Consider the following 21,386-nt stretch of genomic DNA (forward strand, 5'->3'; position numbering starts at 1 on the left):
CGAGTTCTGAGGGTTTCACTCCGATGGGCCAGTTCTCACCTGCCCTCTCTGGCAAAATCCCAGGCGGGTCCCATTGGCTGTTCTGGTCACCCTCAGGTAATAAAAGGCCTCCAGGTGTGGATTACACGAGCACATGCATTTGTCAAAACTCCAGGAATGCACACTTAAGGTTTCCGCATTTCGGGGCACCTGTGGAGGGGGATGGGGATGCTCAGTTGGTTGAGCATCAGGCTCTTGATTTCCATTTCGGGTCATGATCCCAGGGTTGTGGGATCCAGCCCCGTATTGGGATCTGTGCTGGGCATGAAGACGGCTTGGGATTCTCTAAAATGAAAATGAAAATAAAAATATACTTAAAAAAAAGAGATTTCTGCATTTCAATCTAAGTAAATTTTACCTCAAAAGAAAAAGTGTAAACAGACGCTCCGCTATGCTTAAGGACCCGTACGCTGCAGCGTTTAGGGGAAGGTGGAATGCTGTTTGTAATTACCTTGAAATGCACCCGAAGCCAAGGCCGCTGTAGAGCCGGCACTTCAGCCCAGAGAGTAACGTGGAGCTCCACGCCACCACCCCAAGCGCAGGCAGGTCGGGGTCTGCAGCGCCGGCTGCCTCCCCTCCGCCCGCGCACTTCCAGGCGAGAGGGAACGGGGGAGCATCTTTCGGCACAGGGCTCAGGGAGGGAGGCTGGAGCCGGCCTCCCTTTCGAGGCAAAGCAACTCCGTCCATATTCTCAGCAAATGTCTCAGGCTGTCGGCGGCACAAGACTCCCTCCCGACCCAGGAGGACGCTCCCTGACCTCGCCCTGCGGCCCTCTCCAGAGCGGTGGCGACCACGCAGCCGGGCCGCCGGCCTAGAAGCCTCTTCCGTCGCCCTCCGTGGGCGCCACGTGTGCGGGGCCTCACCACGCCCCCTCCCGCCTCGGGGCTCGAGCATGTGACCCAGCGCGGCCAATCAGAGGTTCTCACTCCCTCGGGCGCAGAGACTGATTGGTTGATGCTGTTGGGAGCGGCGCAGGTGCTCTCCGCCAGAGGGGGTGCGAGTGCGGCCCGCTGCGGAGGTCCCGCCCCAGCTGAGAGAAGGGGAGGGTCCACACCCGAACGGCTCGCTTCCAGCGCCCGTACGCAGCCCTGCTTGGATGTAGGCGCGACCTCCGGGTTTTTTAGCAACAGGACCCCATCTTCACATGCTTTCAGCTCTGCCGCGCAAGGCCCGTCCCCGCCCTCGCTGCCTACCCTTGGCCTTACTTTCCTCTGGCTGTTGCAAAAGCCGCCTGCCTCCTCTTCTCTCCCAGTGCAGCCACCACCTGCTGTCACAGTGAGCTTTCTAGAACACAAAGTTGATTAGATCAAGGCCCTGCTTTAAATCCTTCAGTGGCTCCCTTGTGCTCAGCAAGATAACCCACACACACCTTCGCACACCATGCAAGTCCCGGATAACCTGCTCCCCACAGGCCTCGTTTCAGTGCCCGCTGTCTCCCCGGTCACACAGTCTGACCCTGGGAAACCATTTGCAGCTCTCGCACCTCCAATGCCCTCCCCGCAAAGCATCAAAATGGCGCCAAGGCTTTGTTCTGCTGGGAACACCCTTTTTCCTCCTTCCGCACCTGATGCACTGACTCCCCTAAACTTAGCACCCAGGGGGAGCCTGGCTTTCTCTCGGAGGTCTCTCCTCCCTGGGCTGGGGGACCCGTCCTCAGCATTTCCCTTTCGCACTTTTCGCGGTGCATGACTCCCCTCGCCTTCCGGTTATACATCTTTCCTTCCCACTGGGTACTGCGCCCCTCAAGGGCGAGGGTTATGTCTTAGGGCGAGTCTAGATTCAGGTATGCCCAGGACGGTTTTGGCTTTCGTTCGATGTCTCCTTGTAATGACTAGCACCCCCCTCTCCACTCTCAAAAGTGTCCCGGTTTGGACGATACATTATATGTTCACCCTAATTATCCAGCGTCTGCACAGAGTGGGGGTCACCGTTATTTTCCAAATGAATGCATGAATAAGGGATCCTTCCTGGGGCTCATTTTCTTCTATCAAATAAATAGCTGAAGTAGACAATCGCCAAGTTCTGTACCGTTTACCGTGAGTCAAATAAAGTCAGTAATCCAAAAGGCTAAGACCAGAAGTTCTGATTTAGCTTCCCCTTGAAAAGGACCCTCCCTACAGAATTCCAGGTTGGAACCTATTCACGCCTGGCTCAACCACCTTAGAACCCATTACCTGCCGGGAGTCTGAGTATTGACACATTAAACACCGCAGGTTCCACCGAAGACACAGTTCCCTCCGTTAGCTCCACTGGAGGCTGGAAAATCTCCAGATAGCGGATAAAAACCCGTTTACGTTTGTTCGTGACATGCGTGTTGCATCAGTAGTGTCCTTACAGCTCACATGCGTGTCCCGAGTTGTGATGGGCTTGCGTCCCTCGCTATTTCTTCCGCCCTCCCTGAGTGCACGTGCAAATGCTCTGCCGAGCTGAGGAATAAAACCTCACCTCCGTTCATCCCGGGCTGCCAGAAGCCCTCCACTATAAACCTGCAGGTAATCCACGACTGTGGCCACATTTTGTTTGAGTAGAGCTGCGTGTGCCAATCACTGCGTGCAAAACCATTGTAAGAAGCAGTCAATTACTATGGCTGCATCTTGATCCTTCTATTGTAAAACTCAGTTTTTATGTTTACCCACATCTCGCTGCCAAAATTAAGCACAGTTAAAGTTTTAGATCAGCTACAGTTGAACAATTTAAATATGCCACAATGAGGAAATGACACTAAATTGCTTAAAATGACTTTGGTCACTTACAAAATGACCCATAAACTAAGACCATGTGAATTTTTTTTTTTTAACAGTAGATGACTCTACATTTAAAAACCATTTTTTAATGATTTTTTTTTCTTATTTTTGAAAGAGAGAGAGACAGCATGTGAGCGGGGGAGGGGCAGAGAGAGAGGGAGACACAGAATCTGAAGCAGGTCCCAGGTTCTGAGCTGTCAGTACAGAGCCCGACACGGGGCTCGAACTCACAAAAGGTGAGATCATGCCCCCCCCCCTTTTTTTTCCCCCACAATTCATTATCAGTGGAACATGGCTTTGGTCTTTTGTTTTTGTTTGTTTGTTTGTTTAAGGTTTTATTTTTTAGTAATCTCTATACCCAACATGGGGCTCAAACTCAGGGCCCTGGGATCAAGAGTTGCACGCTCCACTGACTGAACCAACCAGGCACCAATGGCTTTGGTTCTAATAAAAATTGCAGAAGGTGGTATTTACAAAAAATGACATTTTCCTGATGGTAAAAAAAAAAAAAAAACTTATTTGCATAGCTGGTACACTTCTGCCTCCCACGAGGTACCAAACAAAAATAAATCTCCCAACACATTTAATGTCCTCTCCACAATGCTATTCTCAGTGACCAAGATAAACTTCCTCTGAGAACATTAAAAAGAAATATTACCCTGCCTTTCCCACTATTGTTTAGAAAAGATATTCAACCAATATTTCATAGATCAAAAATTTCTGTTGTATCACTGTCCTAGTTTATTTTTATTTTATTTTTTTAATGTTTATTTATTTTTGAGACAGAGGGAGACAGAGCATGAGTGGGGGAGGAGTAGAGAGAGAGGGAGACACAGAATCCGAAGCAGGCTCCAGGCTCTGAGCTGTCAGCACAGAGCCCAATGCGGGGCTCGAACCCACGAACCGTGAGATCGTGACCTGAGCTGAAGTCGGATGCTTAACCGAATGAGCCACCCAGGTGCCCCTCGCTGTCCTAGTTTAAAGTAATTCCACAATTCTTCACAATTTGAGATTTGCCAGAAAAAAAGAAAACCTATATACAGATTTCTTTTTAACTTTTTTTTTTTTTTACATTTATTCATTTTTGAGAAAGAGAAAGAGACAGAGAGCAAGCAGGGGAAGGAGGGGCAGAAAGAGAGGGAATCCGAATCCCAAACAGGCTCCAGGCTCTGAGCTGTCAGCACAGAGCCCAACGCGGGGCTCGAATCCACAGACCGTGAGATCATGATCTGAGCCGAAGTCGGACACTTAACCGACCGAGCCACCCAGGCACCCCAAGATTTTTTTTTAAAGTTCAGTTTTAGGGGCACCTGAGTGGTTTAGCCGGTTAAGAGTCTGACTTCAGCTCAGGTCACGATCTCACGGTCCGTGAGTTCGAGCCCCACGTCGGGCTCCGTGCTGACAGCTCAGAGCCTTGAGCCTGCTTGGGATTCTGTGTCTCCTCTCTCTGCCCCTCCCCTGCTTGCACTCTCTCTCTCTCTCTCTAAAATAAAATAAAACGTTAAAAAATGAGTCAGTTTTATCCACTTCGGAGAACAATTGGGCAGCCAACTGGTAACATTGAAAATGTGGACACCCACGTGAGTTGGCAACCCCAGTTCAGCAAACAGACCCAGGAACGGTGGTTTTTGCACCTTTTGGAACCATGTCTCTGTTACACTCTTAAAAATGAGGACACCAAAGAGGTTTTGCTCATGCAGAAACTATTGATATTTACCTTATTGGAAATTAAAACTGAGAAAAATTCAAAATATTTATTAATGCGTTAAAAATAACAATAAATCCAGCCATGTTAATATAAGTAACATTTTAATTAAAATAGTTACGTGTCCTCAAACAAAAGCAATTAGTGAGAAGAGTCTCCTTGTGTTACACTTTTGTAAGTCTCTTTAATGTCTGGCTTAATAGAAATTCTCATATCTGCTTCCGCAGTCAATCCACTGCAATATTAATACCATGTAGCCTCGGGAAAGCTCCACTGTCCATTTATGAGAGAGTAAGCACGAGTAAGGGCAAAAACATGTTAGTATTATGATGAAAATAGTTTTGATTTCAGGGTCCAGGCCACGCTTTGAGAACCACTGCGCTAACGAAACTCAAGCACTTATCTAAAGATGTTCTTTCCAGTATTGTTTACTATAACGAGAAAGTGCGATCAGTCTATGCATCTGTCCAAATGTAGAAGCCACAAGATCCGTGGGGGCCCCGCTGCTGCCTTGCTCGCCACGGTATTTCCAGTGACTTAGCAAGTGTTGGCGTGTGGTGGGTGGAAGGAGGGAAGGAAGTGAGAGAGGCAGTGAGGGAGAAAGGGAGGAAGTATAACTATTGTTCTGCAACTTGCTTTAAAATTTAACTTGAGGGGCGCCTGGGTGGCTCAGTCGGTTGAGCGTCTGACTTTGGCTCAGGTCATGATCTCACGGTTTGTGAGTTCAAGTCCCGTGCCGGGCTCTGTGCTGACAGCTCAGGGCCTGGAGTCTGCTTTGGATTCTGTGTCTCGCTCTCTGCTCCTCCCCTGCTCACGCTCTCTCTCTCTCAAAACTAAATAAAGATTAAAAATAAATTTTTTAAAAATTTAACTTGAGGGGCGCCTGGTGGTTCAGTGGGTTAAGCATCCGACTTCACCTCAGGTCATGATCCCACAGTTTGAGAGTTCGAGCCCCGTGTCAGTCTCTCTGTTGTCAGCACAGAGCCCGCTTCAGATTCTCTGCCCACCTCTCTCTGTCCTCCCCCACTGGTTTTCTCTCTCTCTCTCTCTCTCTCTCTGAAAATAAATAAAATAATAATGAAATAAAATTTAACTTGATTTTATGGACTTTTATTTCACAAGGTAGACTTTTAGTCCACAAGGTAGGAATGGCCTAAAGCCATGTGGTTCTCTTGGAACTAGTAAGTTTATTTTCTATTGTCTAAAAATAAAGATGTATTTAAGATGTTTTGATCTGTTAAATCACCACTGGCAAGAAACCACTGCCACCTCGTGGTCCACACAATATGGGCAAAATGGCCTTTGCTGTTAAGGAAAAATAACTGAATATTTTGCCCATATTTTATTTGGGGGTTATTCTGTAAATCAGACAGAAAATTGAGCCATTTACTTAAAGGACTTTTTGGCAACGACATAACCATTATCACCCCTGTAATCTGCATGGACACTGGAGGATTTTCTTACGATGGTTTAGGTAAATTTGTTAACATTTCTCAGACCAAACGGCAAAACCATGTTTAAAGCAACTTAATAGGTTATCTTCTGTATTTAAAGATCTTTTTCTTTCTCTCCCCTTTCACGATTTTGCCTTGTCTCTCCCATACAAGGCGAGAGATTTTTAAGACAGCATGCAGAAAAAATGGCAGTGCATAGTAACTGCTCAATAAATGTTTGCTGCTGATTCTAGAACATTAGAAGCCACAGTGAATTATGAAGATTTTGAAGGCAACTTACAATCATTGCATTGACAATGAAAAGATTCAAAAGATTACATTGGGTGATGTAAACATAGTATGGTCAAACAGAAATACTGCACAATGACAATTTATCACAAAGTAAAACGCCAACTCTTCCAACAAAAGAAGGATTTCACAAAGTACATGAAAGTGATGGGGGAAACTGCTTGAATCACAAGCGAAGCCATTGACAGATAAGAATAGGACAGAGAAAACTGACACGAAGCCGAAAATGTGATAGCGATAATGATTCATGTTCCGCATTACACGTGACCCCCAAATTTACTGGCTGAAAACAACAATCGCTTCATTATCTGCTTCTACAGGGAAGAATTCGCAGGAGGATGGGCTGGCTCTCAGGAGGGCGCAGTGGGTTGGGGCTCCCAACCCTCACAGGTTACCCCGCCCAGGTTAACCCCCAGCAGGTGTCTGTTGCCCTTGGGATAAAGCCAAAGAGAGCGCGTGTGGCTGTGCAGCCTCCGGGCGCACCCGGCCGTCCGCCCACGCTGGCCCAGGCTGGACACCTGCTACTTCCCCCGCCCCAGGAACGGTCTCCTTTTTCTAAACCTGACACCTGTCTTCTCTAGCCATCAACCTGAGACGTCTCCTAGCAACGCGGCCCCCTGCTGCATCCCCGCGGGAATCCAAGCTGGCCAATCAGAATGCCTCATCCGCTAGATACAGTGATTGGCCCGGGACTGGGCATGTGACCCACGCAGAGCCAATCAGAGTCCTCTCCCTGTGAATTGCGGCCCATGAGGTCCTGAGCACTGAAACTTCTCTCCACGGGGAACCAACTGTATGAGGTCAACACAGAGAAAAGCAAAATTAAGAGATGGCGTCCTTATGACAGAGTTTAAATCCCTGAATCCTGGCCTTTCCCGAAGTCAGTCTACCCCTGTTCCTGTTCCAGGAGCCGAGTTGTGTTGTTAGCGATGGGTTTTTATTACTTCCTAGTCCTTCGTGAGCCCGGCCCTTCCAGAAAGCCCGATTTCAGAAAGCCTTCGCAGACTGTCCTTTTATAAGCTCTTAGGGGCAGTATGCACTCTCCACAGCACCCATGGCAGTTCTCGTTTTATATATATTTGTGGAATTGCTTAAATAGCTCCGCCACGTGATTTCAAGTTCCATGAAAGGGCCTTGGGTTTGGCTCAACGTTCATCACATCACCAGTGCCTGGCAGGGAGTGGGCACTCCATAGATATTTGTGGGACAAATGCATTCCATGATGAATCCGCGCTGCTGACAGGGGAACCATGTTAAGTCCAGAAGGCATCAGAAAGAAGAGTTCTTGGGGTGCTTAGGTGGCTTAGTTAAGCGTCAGACTTCAGCTCAGGTCATGATCTCACGGTTCATGAGTTGGAGCCCCACATGGGGCTCTCTGCTGTCAGCACAGAGGCCGCTTCAGATCCTCTGCCCCCCCCCCGCCCCTCCCCTACTTGTGCGCTCCCTCTCTCTCAAAAATAAATAAAAACAAACAAACAAACAAAAAAAGACACAGGATACTGTAGGCCTAGTTATTGTCAAACTAAGGTTATTTTTCCCACAGCAAAGCATTAAGACAGTAGGGAGTTTCTGGGGCGCCTGGGTAGCTCCGTCAGTTAAGCATCCGGATTTCAACTCAGGTCATGATCTCAAGGTTTGTGCGTTCGAGCCCCCTGTCGGGAACTGTGCTGACAGCTCAGAGCCTGGAGCCTGCTTCAGATTCTGTGTCTCCCTGTCTCTCTGCCCCTACCGGGCGCACACTCTATCTCTCTCAAAATTAAACATTAATAAATAAATAAATGGGAGTAGGGAGTTCCTGGAGAAATGTTCTACTCTGCCTATCGCAAGTATTTGTCAATGGACTGCGGGTTATAAGGAAATTTAATTTTATCTGTCATTTCCTTATCACGATTTTGAGTGTCTGGCCTCACTTCAGAACCTGCCCTTTAAAACATCACCCTATCATTGTGTATCCAAGTCGCCAAACCTTTGACAGGGCATTGCAGATAGGATGCATCAACAAATGAGGCCACAAAGGCTCGCGGGGCGGGGACTAAAAATTCGGAACAAATATGTAAACCTGTTCGCTGGGGTCGCCCACTCGGACCCACGGGCCACAGCCTGGGAGCCAACGGGTCTAGGACCCGGGAGGATCAGCAGGTGCACGACCCTGCGTAGCGCACGTCCCTCCCTGCGTCTCGACCCGCACGAGACCCAGCGGGCGCAGCGGGGCTCACTGAGTCTGCGCAGAGGCTCTCCCAGAGCGGGCGAGACGCGAGCGCGGAGGGTCTCACCGAGTCTGCGCGAAGGCTACCCCCTCCCCCCCCCCCGCCCCGCCCCACCCCACCGCGAGCATCCGGGAGGTGGGGCGCGGCGGGGCCGGCCGAGTCTGCGCAGAGACGACCCCCGCGAGGGTGCGACGCCGGCGCGCGAAGAGCTGGGGCTGTGCCCTGGCAGCCGAGGAGGGGGCCGCGGTGGAGCGGGAAGCGGGGTAGCCTGGAGGTGAGGCCCGCTACGTGCGTAGGGCCGGGGCCTGGCGCCTGGGCCCTCCCGGGAAGCGGGGCGGGGAGCGGACCCTCGGAGGTGCGGCCTGGGGCCGGCGGGGCTGAGCCCCGCCCCGGCTCCCGGCGAGCGCCGCCCGAGACCCGCCCCCGCCGCGTGTCCCCGTCGGGTCGGGTCCAGTTCTCTCCGGGGGGCTGTGAACTGCCGGTCCTCCGGGCCCGCAATGACCCCGATGGCACAGGCCGCCCCTGCTCCCTGTCCTGCGCGGGGCCGGGAGCTTTCGTACGAGACCCGGTTCCTCCTGGAGTAACCGAAGTCCCAATGGAGGACCAGACTGGGCCCCGGGAGTGACCTGTGTGGGCCACACATGTTCTACTCGATCTAAAATATGCCTCCCGGGGCGGGGGTTGGTTTCAGAGGAGCGGGGTGAGGCCACCCTCTTCCTTGGACAGGTCTGCATATCCTTTTATGAGTAGCTTCGAAAGTCCTCTCCTCTGGGAAGCCCTCCAGAATTGCCACCAGCATCTTTAAGTTTGTCGTCTTGTTTAGCTTGTGGAGCTAGTGCTTACTCATAAGCACGTACCAGCTTGTTTCACGTGTGTGTCTGAGTGTGTAAGTCTCCCGGGTCCCTCTCCAGGCAGGGGCTCTGTCTTTGTGGAGCATCACCTAGCGCACGCCCACACGAATATGAGTTTAAAAGGACTGAAATGGTGGTAAGTCACTCACTGAGTGGGCCTGCGACCTTGGGAAGTATTTGTGTAAGTAATAGGCTGGAAAAGGATGGCCTCTGGGCCAGGTAGGACAGTAGGCCCCCCCCCCCCCCCCCCCGCCAGCTCCTGCCATTTGTTTCTTATTTGAATCAATGGCCAGCATTTTATTTATTTTTTTTTTTTAATTTTTTTTTTCAACGTTTATTTATTTTTGGGACAGAGAGAGACAGAGCATGAACGGGGGAGGGGCAGAGAGAGAGGGAGACACAGAATCGGAAACAGGCTCCAGGCTCTGAGCCATCAGCCCAGAGCCCAACGCGGGGCTCGAACTCACGGACCGTGAGATCGTGACCTGGCTGAAGTCGGACGCTTAACCGACTGCGCCACCCAGGCGCCCCAATGGCCAGCATTTTAAAATGAGGAAATGTCTTTCACATCTCACACAAGATCTAGATTTTAGCATCTCTTGAAAACTCAGATGTGGCCACGTGGGACCCACATGCCTTCGCGGAGCGCTTAGCAGGAATAGAGTAGCGTCTGGGTCCTTTAGGTTCGGCATGAAATTTCCAGATTCCCCTGTCCCCACTCATCTCCGCTGGGTCCCTGACGGTAGAGCAAGGTGTCACGTCGTCATTTACCACCTAGCTCGCGTCACTCATTCGGATGAACTGCCTGCCTGGCCTCTTGCAACTAGTTGCATTCTTTTTTCTTTTTTTTTTTTTTTTTAATTTTTTTTTTTTTTCCAACGTTTATTTATTTTTGGGACAGAGAGAGACAGAGCATGAACGGGGGAGGGGCAGAGAGAGAGGGAGACACAGAATCGGAAACAGGCTCCAGGCTCTGAGCCATCAGCCCAGAGCCTGACGCTGGGCTCGAACTCACGGACCGCGAGATCGTGACCTGGCTGAAGTCGGATGCTTAACCGACTGCGCCACCCAGGCGCCCCACAACTAGTTGCATTCTTGACTCCAGGTGGAGAGGAAGGAGGGAAGACGTGCCCCCGGGCACAGAGACAGCATGGGGGAAGCACAGTGTATGAGAACACCGGAAGATACCAGAGCTCAGGTTTGCTCTTAGGTGAGGGGTATTAGGCATTCATTGTGTCCCCCACCCCACCCCCCAAAAAGAGATAGACTGAAGTCCTCATTCCAGTAGCTCGGAATATGACCTTATTGGAAATAGGATCGTTGCAGGTGTAATTAGTTAAGATGGTGACATACTGGAGTAGAATAGGCCCCAGATTCAGTAGGACCGGTGGCCTTTTAAGAAGAGGGCCATGTGCAGAGACACAAGCAGGGAGAAGCCATGTGGAGGGGTCACAAGGACTGCCAGAGGTGTGAACGTTACCGTCAGAGCCCATGGAAGGAAGCCACCCAGCCAGCGCCTTCCTTTCAACTTCTGGCCTCCAGAACTGAGAATAGTTTCTGTTTGAAGCCGCCTAATTTGTGGCACTGTGTTACTGCAGCCCTAGGGTATAATGCAGCTCTGTAAGCCAAAAGAAGCTATTACTTCCTTTAATAGATGATTCAGGAATTCACGGTAGGTTTGGGATCGTCTCGAAAGCATGATTTGAGAAAAATGTGTCATCTAACAGCATTCCCTTCATCTGCTGGAGCCAGAAAACATACGCAGAGGTTTCCCAGTGACCCAAACCTGAGAAGGTTCTGGACTAAGACGGGGTTGGAGAGGGCCAAAAGAGCAGTTTTCAGAGTCAGGTAGGAAAGAGGGGAGGGAGTCCAAGATGATTAGGACACGGCCGCTCACATCATAGCCTACCTGAGTGACCTAGAGAGCTGGGTAAGCACAGGTGGCCCGACCAGTCCTCCACAGTCTCTGACTCAGTAGGTCTGGGATGGTGCTTGAGAATTTGCATTTTTACCAAGCTCCTGGGTGAGGCTGATGTTGCTGGGCCTAGAAACCCCTAGAATACAAACCCCCACGAGGGCAGGGACTTCGTCTTGCTCACCAGCGTGTCCCAGGGTCTAGAACAGTGCCCTGACGCTGGAGGATCACGACAGACATTTATTCAATGAAAACTGTTGGGGCAGAAATGGAGAGTAAGAAAGGGGAATAAGCATAAAATGATGAGTTCATTTTTACCCACTGGACTCATCATCCAGTGAGACACTGACTAGAGCTGCGTCGTGAGTATAGACTAAAGTGTGGGTGAGGAATAGGAGGTTCAGATTCATGCTTCATCCCACACAAAGGTGATAACCGAAGCCAGAGGTGATAAGGTCACAGATGTGTCCAACACAGACAGAGAGGACTTGGGGCTCAGCCTCGTGACACTTACAGGTAATACAAGGAGAAATGGGTAAAGGTAGTAAAAAAGAAGAGTGGTTGGAATATCACACGTTCTGGAAGCCAAGGGAGAAAGATTTCCAGGATTATTTAGTCAAGGGAAAGAGGGTCTGGTCTAATCACTGTCCCTAGGTAGCGACCTTGTGGTGCTGACTCCTTTAAGGGCCAGGTCACTGTCTCAGGCCGTTCTGACCCCCTCTAGCATTCAGAGTCCCCAACACTGAAACTGCTGCTTCTTTAAATGCAGGTAATGGGTCCGACAGGTTCTGCCAGGCACTTAGCTCTTCAAAGGGAAATGCTTTGGCATTTTCTTTTACATCGGGGTTCATCATAAAAATTCAAACGTTCAAGCATGACTTGTTTGAACCAACATACCCAGGTCCTTTGTTTCTCCAACCCCACAGCTCAGAGGAAGCCAGTATTCTGCTGCAAACCTTCTATGTATAGTCTCTTATTTTCTTCATACCCTCAACTACACAACTTTCTAGCTTCTTGAAAGCTGGGAACTATGTGTGTGTGTCTCACCTTCAACCCAGCCCCAGATTCAGGTATATATTTTTGCTCAAGATACGCTTGAATGAGTATCCAAGTTTATAATTGTCCAGTTTTATTACTGAAAACTCTATTCACCACAAGAACATAGTTTTCTTGCTTTTCTTTCCCCTCTAGATAGAACTATAAACTATACATTGCAGGAAAAAAAAACATTAAATTATATTCAGCTTGAGTGAGGTATCCATTTATTTCAAATTAAACTTGGTGGCTGGTTTCTAGTTAAACGTTTTAACGGTTCCCATTTTAAAAGGTCATTTTCCTCTGAAAAGTAGTGCTTCATGTTACATCTGAATGTACTTCCTCTGTAGCACTTTCCTGGGATATCACCCCCCACCCCCGAATCACAATTGTCTTACAACCACTTAGCTGGTACACACAAGTTTTGATAATTTGTATTTTGCTTGAAGATCATCCAGTTCATATAGATTTTCAAATAGGATACCCTAAAGCTGAATGTCATGGTCCCTAATTCTTTTCTTCTCTTCCAATTCTGTAGTTATGCTTTATTTCTCATCATCTATCCTTTTTTTTTTTTTTTAATGATTTTTTAATGTGTATTTATTTTTCAGAGACAGAGACAGAGTGCGAACGAGGGAGGGGCAGAGAGAGAGGGAGACGCAGAATCCAAAGCAGGCTCCCGAGCTGTCAGCACAGAGCCCAAGGTCGGGCTCCAACCCATGAACTGCGAGATCATGACCTGAGCCGAGGTTGGTGGCTTAACCCACTGAGCCACCCAGGTGCTCCTCATCATGTATCCTTTTTATTTCTTAATCAGGTTCTAAATAAGCTTATATATTACTATTTTCAAGGGAATCAGCATATGAATTTATGCCTTCTATTTTTAAATTTTAAAAAAATGTTTATTTTTGAGAGAGAGAGAGAGAGAGAGAGTGTGTGTGTGTGTGTGTGTGTGTGTGTGTGTGTGTGAGTAGAGGAAGAAGGTCAGAGAGAGGGAGTCACAGAACAGGAAGCAGGCTCCAGGCCCTTAGCACAGAGACTGACCGGGGGCTCAAACTCACCAGCCAAGAGATCATGACCTGAGCTGAAGTTGCGCGTAGCCTGAGCCACCCAGGCGCCCCTGCCTTATACTATTTTTGAATTTTCCATATCCTTAATTGAAGTTTTTAACCTTCATTAATTCACTCAGGCTTATTTTCGGGGGCCTGATTTCACTGTGCTCTTAAAGTTGCTTTAGCTGAATTTTAAATTGTTTTATATCTGCATTTGATAACAGGGGAGGTGATTAAGGCTCTCCAGCGCGGCTGGGTCCCACAGATCTTACCCGGGAGTGTTCCTTACAGTGCCTTCAAGACAGTTTGTAATTTTGCTTTTGATTTCGTCTTTCGATCCAGTGGAGTTCTTCTTCCTGCCAGTGTGCTCCAGTTCTCGTGCATTCTATGTGGACGCTCTGTGCGCCTGCGCCTGCACAACGGGTGCTGGGGTGCAGGTTCCAATCCTGGATTTCCTCCATCAGCAAGTCCGAGGTCCCCACTCCCGCAGGCTGGCCCCGCAGATTTCACCTGCACAGGGGCTGCTATATTGATCCGCGGGGTGCGGGTGGGCCACCGAGAAGTTTCCCGCTGGGGTGCTGCCGCCTGTACCCTGAGCGCGGAGGAGCCCAGGAGGCGGGGCGCCGCGGGGCCGCCAGGACGGTGCCTCCCCGCTGGGCGGCTCCCTCCGGCTGCCCGCGCCTGGGGGCTTCTGGGAGGGGCGGCTGCGCAGGCGCACTGAGCCCGGCTGGACTGAAGCGTGCGCAGGGGGCTGGGGAAGGGGTGACTGGCCAGGACGCTCGGCCACGGGACCTCCACGTGGCTGTGGTCTTCAGCCGCCCCCCCCCACCCCCGTCCTTGGGCAGTGGCCCTGGTGGGAGGGAGTCTGTGCGGCCTCCGGTGGCGCCCCAGCTCTTACCTGCTGGATTTTCCGCGCTGGACGCCTTTCTTGAGACCGCGACTTGGTGCGAGCAGCGCTGTAAACCGGGCCCTGTTGCAGATCCGGGGCGTTTGGACCATTCCGTAGATGGGATTATGATTTTACTTTTGCTGTGGCCACTACGGAAATTTGAGTGAAGATGGCGAAGTCATCTGGTCGTTGGCGGCCTCTCCACTACCTCCGAGAGAATCAACCCTTGAAAGCAGGCAAGTTAAACTTTGCACTGAAAGCTGTTCACCTCTGGGCTCTGATTCTGGAAACTTGGGCTTTGCAGCAAAGGTGATTCTTCGTTTGGGCTCCCGGAACACCTTTGCTTCTGCTGCTGTTTCCTTCTACAGCCTATGTCTGGTATTGTAGAAAACACTCTACATATCCATCTACCAGATTTCGAGTCTCTCCAAGCCAGGGACTCTTCGTGGAATAGGATCTTCGGGAGGGATGGGAAAGAAAGCATTGCAGGGTTTGCCGCTTTTTAGAAGCTGAGTGTGTGTTTAAGAAATGGAAGGGGCGGGGGGGGGGGGCGGGGGATAAGAACCAGAATGATTTCTTCTTCTGTTCCAGGGCACCCCAGGAAGTCTCCAGCTGGTGTGGGCCTTCTCCAGAGCTAGAATGGCCGTATCACTAACAGACCCTAAGACTCTGGTCCATTGGGGTACACAGGATCAAGAGGAGATTACGAGGGTGGAGCCAAAGCAAGAGGAAGAGACCTGACAGTTGGAGACTAGGCTGCAAGGGAACTACTCTCCAGGTCCTCAGATCCTCCGCCAGTGCCTCAGGCGACTCTCCCACCAGGAGACTCCTGGTCCTGGGGAGGCCCTGAGCCCATGGTGGGTGCTGTGCTGTGAGTGGCTGAGGCCCGAGAGGCCCACCAAGGAGCAGATCCTGGAGTTACTGGAGCTCCAGTCCTGCGTGCGGAGACACCACCCCAGGGTGGAGAGGGGGCTGTGAAGTGTGCTGGAGCACTGAAAGGACTTGATGAAGCAGGACGGCGGTGGGAAGCGGACGTGTGGTCTGTCGTGGGAGCCAGGTCAGTGGCCTTCAGGCCGAACGGAGGGGCAGCAGCAAGGAAGCTGCCAAGCTCCACTCTCTCGGACCAGGCGGAGCGGTTCGTGTGTGTGCCTCTCTCTCTTCTGCCCTCAAGGCTTGAATGAGACTTTTTTTTTTCCTATAAATACTTCTTAATTTATTTTTAAAAAATTGTGCTGTTAACCCTTTTACGGGGCGACAAGCTATGTGAAGTCAAAAGTACAAAACTTTTTGTCCAACGTAATATTGAGAGTGCTTTTGACGTAGTTCACTGGCTTATCATCTGGATCAGTATCTATTGCGCAACGGGCAAAGGCTAGAATCCTTGAACCAAGCTGCGAAGATCTCAAGCTAAATAAGGCGGAAAAATCTGGAGAAACAGAAGAAGGGAATTCTCTCCCATCCAATGTGTACTCTTCAGACTGACGCATTCCTTCTATCAAGCCTTCTAAATTGTTAAATACAGTTTTCCAAACAAGCATTTAAACTTCGTTACACAGAAGAGTAACAAGAATGGTGTCCCACCAGACAAAAGGGAAAACGGTATAAATATATGAGCTCGGTGGGTAAGCCTGAATGTAGCACAGTCCTTCACAACCGATGGGGGCGATTCAACACGCAGCCAACAACATTCTAACCCCGTGCTTCATCTCAACTGGTTACTATGAAGCAAGGTGTAAATGTTTGGCCCCAATTGGGCTTCAGAAATGCTTCTTTTTTTCACGACAAGCATGTCGGTCCCTTCTTTTTTTCACGACAAGCATGTCGGTCCCACTATCAATCTTTTTTTTTTTTTTTTTTTTTCCTTTTTTGCTTCCCCTTGCGCTGACTCTGAGAAGGGTCTCCAGGTCTCCTTGGAAATTTCAGCCCTGGGCTTCAAGGCTGCTCTGTGCCACCTAACAAAGCATAACCTCAAGTCTCAAGAAAAACTGTTTCCAAGTAAGTTCCCTGCATCCCAGTGCAAAGCTCAAAAATATTTAAAGGAATTTAGGGGCACCTGGGTGCCTGAAAGCCTCCGATTTCAGCTCAGCTCATGATCTTGAAGTTCGTGAGTTCAAGCTCCATGTCAGGCTCTGTGCTGACAGCTCAGAGCCTGGAGCCTGCTTCAGATTCTGTGTCTCCCTCTCCTTCTGACCCTCCCCTACTCGCACTCTGTCTCTCTCTCTCTCTCTCTCAAAAATAAATAAACGTTAAAATAAATAAAGGAATTAAAAAAAACAACAACACCCAACAACATAAAATTTACAATGTGTGGGGCACAATACAAAATTAAAGGCATACAAAGAAACAGGAAAGTATGACCCATAGTGATGGAAAAATCATCAATAGAAACATCCAGAAATGGTGCAGATGATACTATTAAACAGGACACTAAAAACAGTGTGCTCCATATGCCCCAAAAGGGAAAGGAAAACATGAGCCTGTACAGAGACACAGAAGACATTAGAAAGATGTAAATTGGGGGCGCCCGGCTGGCTCGGTGGAGCGTGCAACTCTTGATCTCAGGGTCATGAGTTCAAGTCTCACGTGTGGTGTAGAACTTACTGAAAAAAAAAAAAAAGATGTAAACTGAATTATAGAATTTATAATGTCTGAGATTAAAATATGCTGGATAGAAACTACCAAAATGAAACAGATAAAAACACTTAAAAAAAAAAAAAAAAAAAGATGAGCACATCTGTGAGCTGTGGGACTTCAAACAACCAAACCTGTGTGCTGTTAGAGCCCTGGGGAAAAAGAGGAAAGCAGAAGACTACTTGAAGCAGTTGGGGCTGAGAGTTTTCTAGAACTGATGGCAACTCTACATCCACGGATGCACGAAGCATAGACCAACATCAAGCAGAAGACACACAAAGAAAACTACACCAAGGCACAATCAAAATCAGATCGTTTGAAACCAGAAATAAATACGCAGACGGCATAATTGGCCAAGACGTGGAATTTCATTTTAGACACAAGGACTAAAGTTTTTAAGTAGAAAAAAGTATGGACTCTTTGGGGAAAATAACGATTCAGCACTTGGGGCGGCTGGGTGGCTCAGTTGGTTAAGCAGCTGACTTCGGCTGAGGTCATGATCTCATGCGTGGTTTGTGAATTCAAGCCCCACAGTTGAGTCCCGTGTTGGGCTCTGTGCTGACAGCTCTGAGCCTGGAGCCCGCTTGAGATTCTGTGTGTATCTCTCTCTGCCCCTCCCCAACTCGCGCTCTCTCCCAAAAATGAATAAACATTAAAAAAAATAAAGACTTAGCACTTGACAATGGATCCCAATTTGTAAGGGAAGAAGCCTTCCATGATAGACCTTCAAACACATTGCATTCCACAACTTCAATGTAAATCCACTGGTTAGACTTGACAAGGAAATGGTGTGCTAACAGCAGTTAGACCCCATGTCGACTCACAAGGGCTACTTAGCAGCTTCAAGGTGGATGGAATAATGTACATTTAAGATGAAACACAGCAAATAAAAATTAGTAGAGTGCAGAGGTTAAGGTGTAATTTGTATTCTCTTTGAACTCCAATGCCTGTGACAGAGCATCCTGGGGGGGGGGGGATCCAAAGACAAGGAAAATGGGTAAAGGAGAAGAAGAAACTGCATTTATTTGGCTCCTACAAGATACCACGCAATGGGTTTCCAGACATACGGTTATATATTCTCCTCCCACAACCTTACGAAGCAGATACTTTTCCCACTTTATGGATGAGGACACTGAAAATCAAGGGATAACAAGACAACCCAGCCCACGGGGAATTCTGAAGAGGCTGCCACGCGTGGTCAGGGTCTTCACAGACTGGCGGCATCGGCCATGGTGGCACTGAGGACAGATGGCTACTTTCTCGCCCACTCATTTGCACATCCTGTGGTGCTACACCCCGTCTTTGCCTGACTGGAGTTTATTTCTAGCTCACAAGTGGGTCCATGTGACAGAGAAAAAAGGACGAAAGACCTCCTGAGGAGCCTGAGCTAACATTGTAGGAAAAAGAGGGACAGAGAGCGGGAGCTGGAGCAAATGCCTGTATTCAAAGGACGGACGGGTACCGCTCTTGTCAGCGAGGCTCCCGGCACACGGTTTGTCTTCCGGTAGATTCTAGTCCTTTGAAGAACAAGCCATTTTGGAGCTCCTTTTCAGAACCGTCCCGAGCATGTGAATACATCTGAGGACAGCACAGGCCTGTGATGAGGATGGGTCCTGAGTCGCGGCAGATACACGTGAGAGAGCTCACAGGAAGGAATGATGGGTCCGAGGAGGTGGAAATGATGCGTAAGAAGACAAGAATGAGGTAAACACAGGCCATGATTAAAGACGCTGAGGATCGCACAGGTGGGATATCTGATTTGCTCTTTTTCCCCCAGTGTGAAAGGGCAGGGAAGAGGGGCATTTCAGGCAACCAATGACCGCCTTGCACTTGAGTAAACCGTAGAGTGGGTCAGTTCCGTCAGCCAAGGAGAGCTTTTGCTTCACATGCTTGACCTTTTACCTGTCCCCCTGTCACATAAAGAGACATGATGGGTGGAGCACCGGGGTGGCTCAGTTGGTTAAGCATCCGACTTCAGCTCTGGTCGTGATCTCACAGTCTGTGAGTTCCAGCCCTGCGTCAGGCTCTGTGCGGACGGCTCAGAGCCTGGAGCCTGCTTCGGATTCTGCGTCTCCCTCTCTCTCTGCCCCTCCCCTGCCCATGCTCTGTCTCTCTCTGTCTCAAAAATAAATAAAAATATTAAAAAAAAAAAAGACATGATGGGTGACATGGACCTTTAACGCCATCATCATCATTTGCGGGGGGTTTGGGGGGAAGGGTTTGCACAGAAAAATGAAGGGCAGCAAAGGCATCGTGACGCTGCCATCAGTTAACTGAAGTTGAGTGTCGAATTCATCTTCGCGGCCTCCTATTTGTGGAAACCATTCATTTATTAACTTCTGGGTGGAAGCCCTGGACTGAATGCCATACACTCTTCTACAAGCGTCAGCCCTGTCCGCAGGGAGCAAGACACAGGTAGCTGGCACAAAGGCTGTTTCGGTCTGCTGGCCCCGGCGAGGAAGAGCAAAGAGGCCCAGATGGCCGCCTACTGTGGCTGCTGCGATGTGGCGGGCAGTGGGGGCTCCAAGTGGAGGTTTCTCCACGCTCATATTCAAAGGGCCTCCCCAGGGTGCAGCTTCTGATGAGCTACGACGGGGGAGTCCCATGATAAGGTGAGATCCGTCCCATTAGTAGGGTTGTGGCCCACTGTGGACTTCTCTGATTGCACAGAATCTTCGAGCTCCAGTGGAGACCTCCCAGCTCTCTCTCATCCACTGTACCCCTGGGGCTCCCCGACTCGGGAGTGGGGGGAACTTGGATTACAGTCCCACTGCCTAAAGCCCCTTCCTGTGCAGCCCACAGTCCAGTTTAAAGAATGCCCAACACGGGACACCTGGGTGGCTCAGTCGGTTATGCATCTGACTCTTGGTTTCGGCTCAGGTCATGATCTCGTGGTTGTGAGATCGAGCCCCAAGTAGGGCTCTGCACGGAGCATGGAGCCTGCTTAAGATTCTCTCTCTCTGCCCCTCCCACATGCGTGCGTGCACATGTGTGCACTTTCTCTCTCCCTCTCAAAATAAATAAACATTAAATAAAAGAGAATGCCCCACGAAACCAGATCAGGGGCATAGAAGCATTTTGCTCCCTTCTTGGTGATTTTTGGGGCCATCTGCCAGGAGCTGTCCCAGCCCCTACCCACCCGGATGCATAGCCAACCTCCTTCTTAGCATAAGGCCTCACCTGGTCAGCTCCCCAGGCCTGGCCTCCACACCTCCACACTGGTCTCCCCACCCCGGCGGCAGCCTCAGAGGAGTGTCCTCTCTCTAAAGCCAACCCTGCCTTCCTGACCTGGGTCTATCCATTCCCACTGCAACTAAATTAAAATTTAATAATTATTAAACAACTATGTCAATGGGCCTGGATGTTGGTGGGAAAGAACTTGGGCCACGGCACGGCCTCCATAAATACCTGGGATGCGACAGAGACCCGAGTCTCTGGACAGGAGCCGACCAGTTTGCCTGGCACCCGACCCCACCGCTCCCCGGCAACAGGGCTCCCCCAGAGGTCCAGGTCTCCCCCAGGGGTCCGGGGCCTTGCTCGGTGGGGCTCCTACCTCATGGTCCTGGAGTCGAGGTGGCAGCTGAGCAAAGAAGGTGGCTTTTTGGAGACGTGGGGGTGCCGGCAAGTTGGGTCCACCCAGTTAAAACACTGCCTGCAAGGCGTGTTACAAACAAGGAAACATGTTCCCTTCCTCGGTGGCACAGGGGAAGCTAGAGTTGTGGCTAGGTCCTTGTGCTAAGCCCCAGGCTGGGGACAAGGACGCAGCTGGGGCAGCCAGGGCAGGAAGGGGGAGAGCCCACTCCGGGGTTCATGGAGGGCTTCGCCTGCCCATCAGCCATCGCCCTCAGCCCCTCGGAGCTCTGGTGCCAGCGCGCTGACCACCCCCAGATTGCTCCAGTCCCCACCAGTCGCCTAGCCCTTAACCCCTGCCCGGGATCCCCCCACTCTGGGGCAGTGCACAAGTCGCGGGCACTCAGCAAGAGGTGGGTGACTGTGCAACCACCAGCTTTGCTGCGGCTCCTTCCTGGGTTCCAGCTCCCTCTGCACTCGGCTGCCCTCAGGCTGCTCATTTAGACAATTTCACCCCAAAAGCGGAGGCCTGTGATGAGGGAGAGGTTATTGTGGGTTGCTGGGTTCACTTTTCCCTAAGGGGAGTCTACTTTCAGGGGGGAGGTGAAGTGCTACCGGGGTCCAAGGACGGGTTTCGGTGGGCCACGAACTCCCCGATGTCGCACGCACGTTTTCCGGAGTCTCAAAGTTCCCTGGCCTAACAACCTTAGGGCCCTGCCTTCGCTCTGGGGTCGCTCAGGAGAACACGCACAACATGAGGCTTAGACGATAGTAACAATCACAAACGCTAGCCTTGAAATCTCAGCAACAAGGTGATTTAAAAGAAAAAAAAAAAAAATGGACCATCCAGATGATCCAGAGTATTACATTAAGTTGTTAACCATGAAACACACACACGCACTTCATAAAGGACATATGAACAAAACCGGTACCGCCTGCCTGGTTATGAAAGTATAAAGGATCTCACTGAGCAAAGCAGAAGGTCAAGGACAGAGTGAAGTTTACA

The 21,386-nt window shown here is 50.0% G+C and overlaps 1 protein-coding gene across 2 annotated transcripts; it reads left to right on the plus strand.

Annotated features, from left to right (window-relative positions):
• The first annotated feature begins 8,040 nt into the window (after positions 1-8,040).
• On the plus strand, positions 8,041-14,663 carry LOC123604247 (transcription initiation factor TFIID subunit 4-like). Of its 2 annotated transcripts, none has more exons than XR_006715267.1 (2): positions 8,041-8,711; positions 13,515-14,663. XR_006715267.1 is itself a non-coding variant. In XM_045490049.1 (2 exons), the coding sequence occupies exons 1-2, from the start codon at positions 8,221-8,223 to the stop codon at positions 14,009-14,011; spliced, it is 870 nt and encodes a 289-aa protein (XP_045346005.1). In that variant the 5' UTR covers positions 8,071-8,220; the 3' UTR covers positions 14,012-14,663. The 2 variants fall into 2 exon arrangements, 1 of the variants encoding a protein (XP_045346005.1); XM_045490049.1 differs by having other exon boundaries at positions 8,071-8,711; positions 13,633-14,663.
• Positions 14,664-21,386: the final 6,723 nt, after the last annotated feature.

This window comes from Leopardus geoffroyi, chromosome E1 (genome assembly GCF_018350155.1).
Source record: "Leopardus geoffroyi isolate Oge1 chromosome E1, O.geoffroyi_Oge1_pat1.0, whole genome shotgun sequence".
NCBI lineage: Eukaryota > Metazoa > Chordata > Mammalia > Carnivora > Felidae > Leopardus > Leopardus geoffroyi.

Coding starts and splice junctions, on each gene's coding strand:
- LOC123604247 (XM_045490049.1), top strand. CDS start 8,221: ATGCATCAACAAATGAGGCCACAAAGGCTCGCGGGGCGGGGACTAAAA. Junction 8,712..13,632: donor GGAAGCGGGGTAGCCTGGAG/GTGAGGCCCGCT, acceptor CTTTCGATCCAG/TGGAGTTCTTCTTCCTGCCA.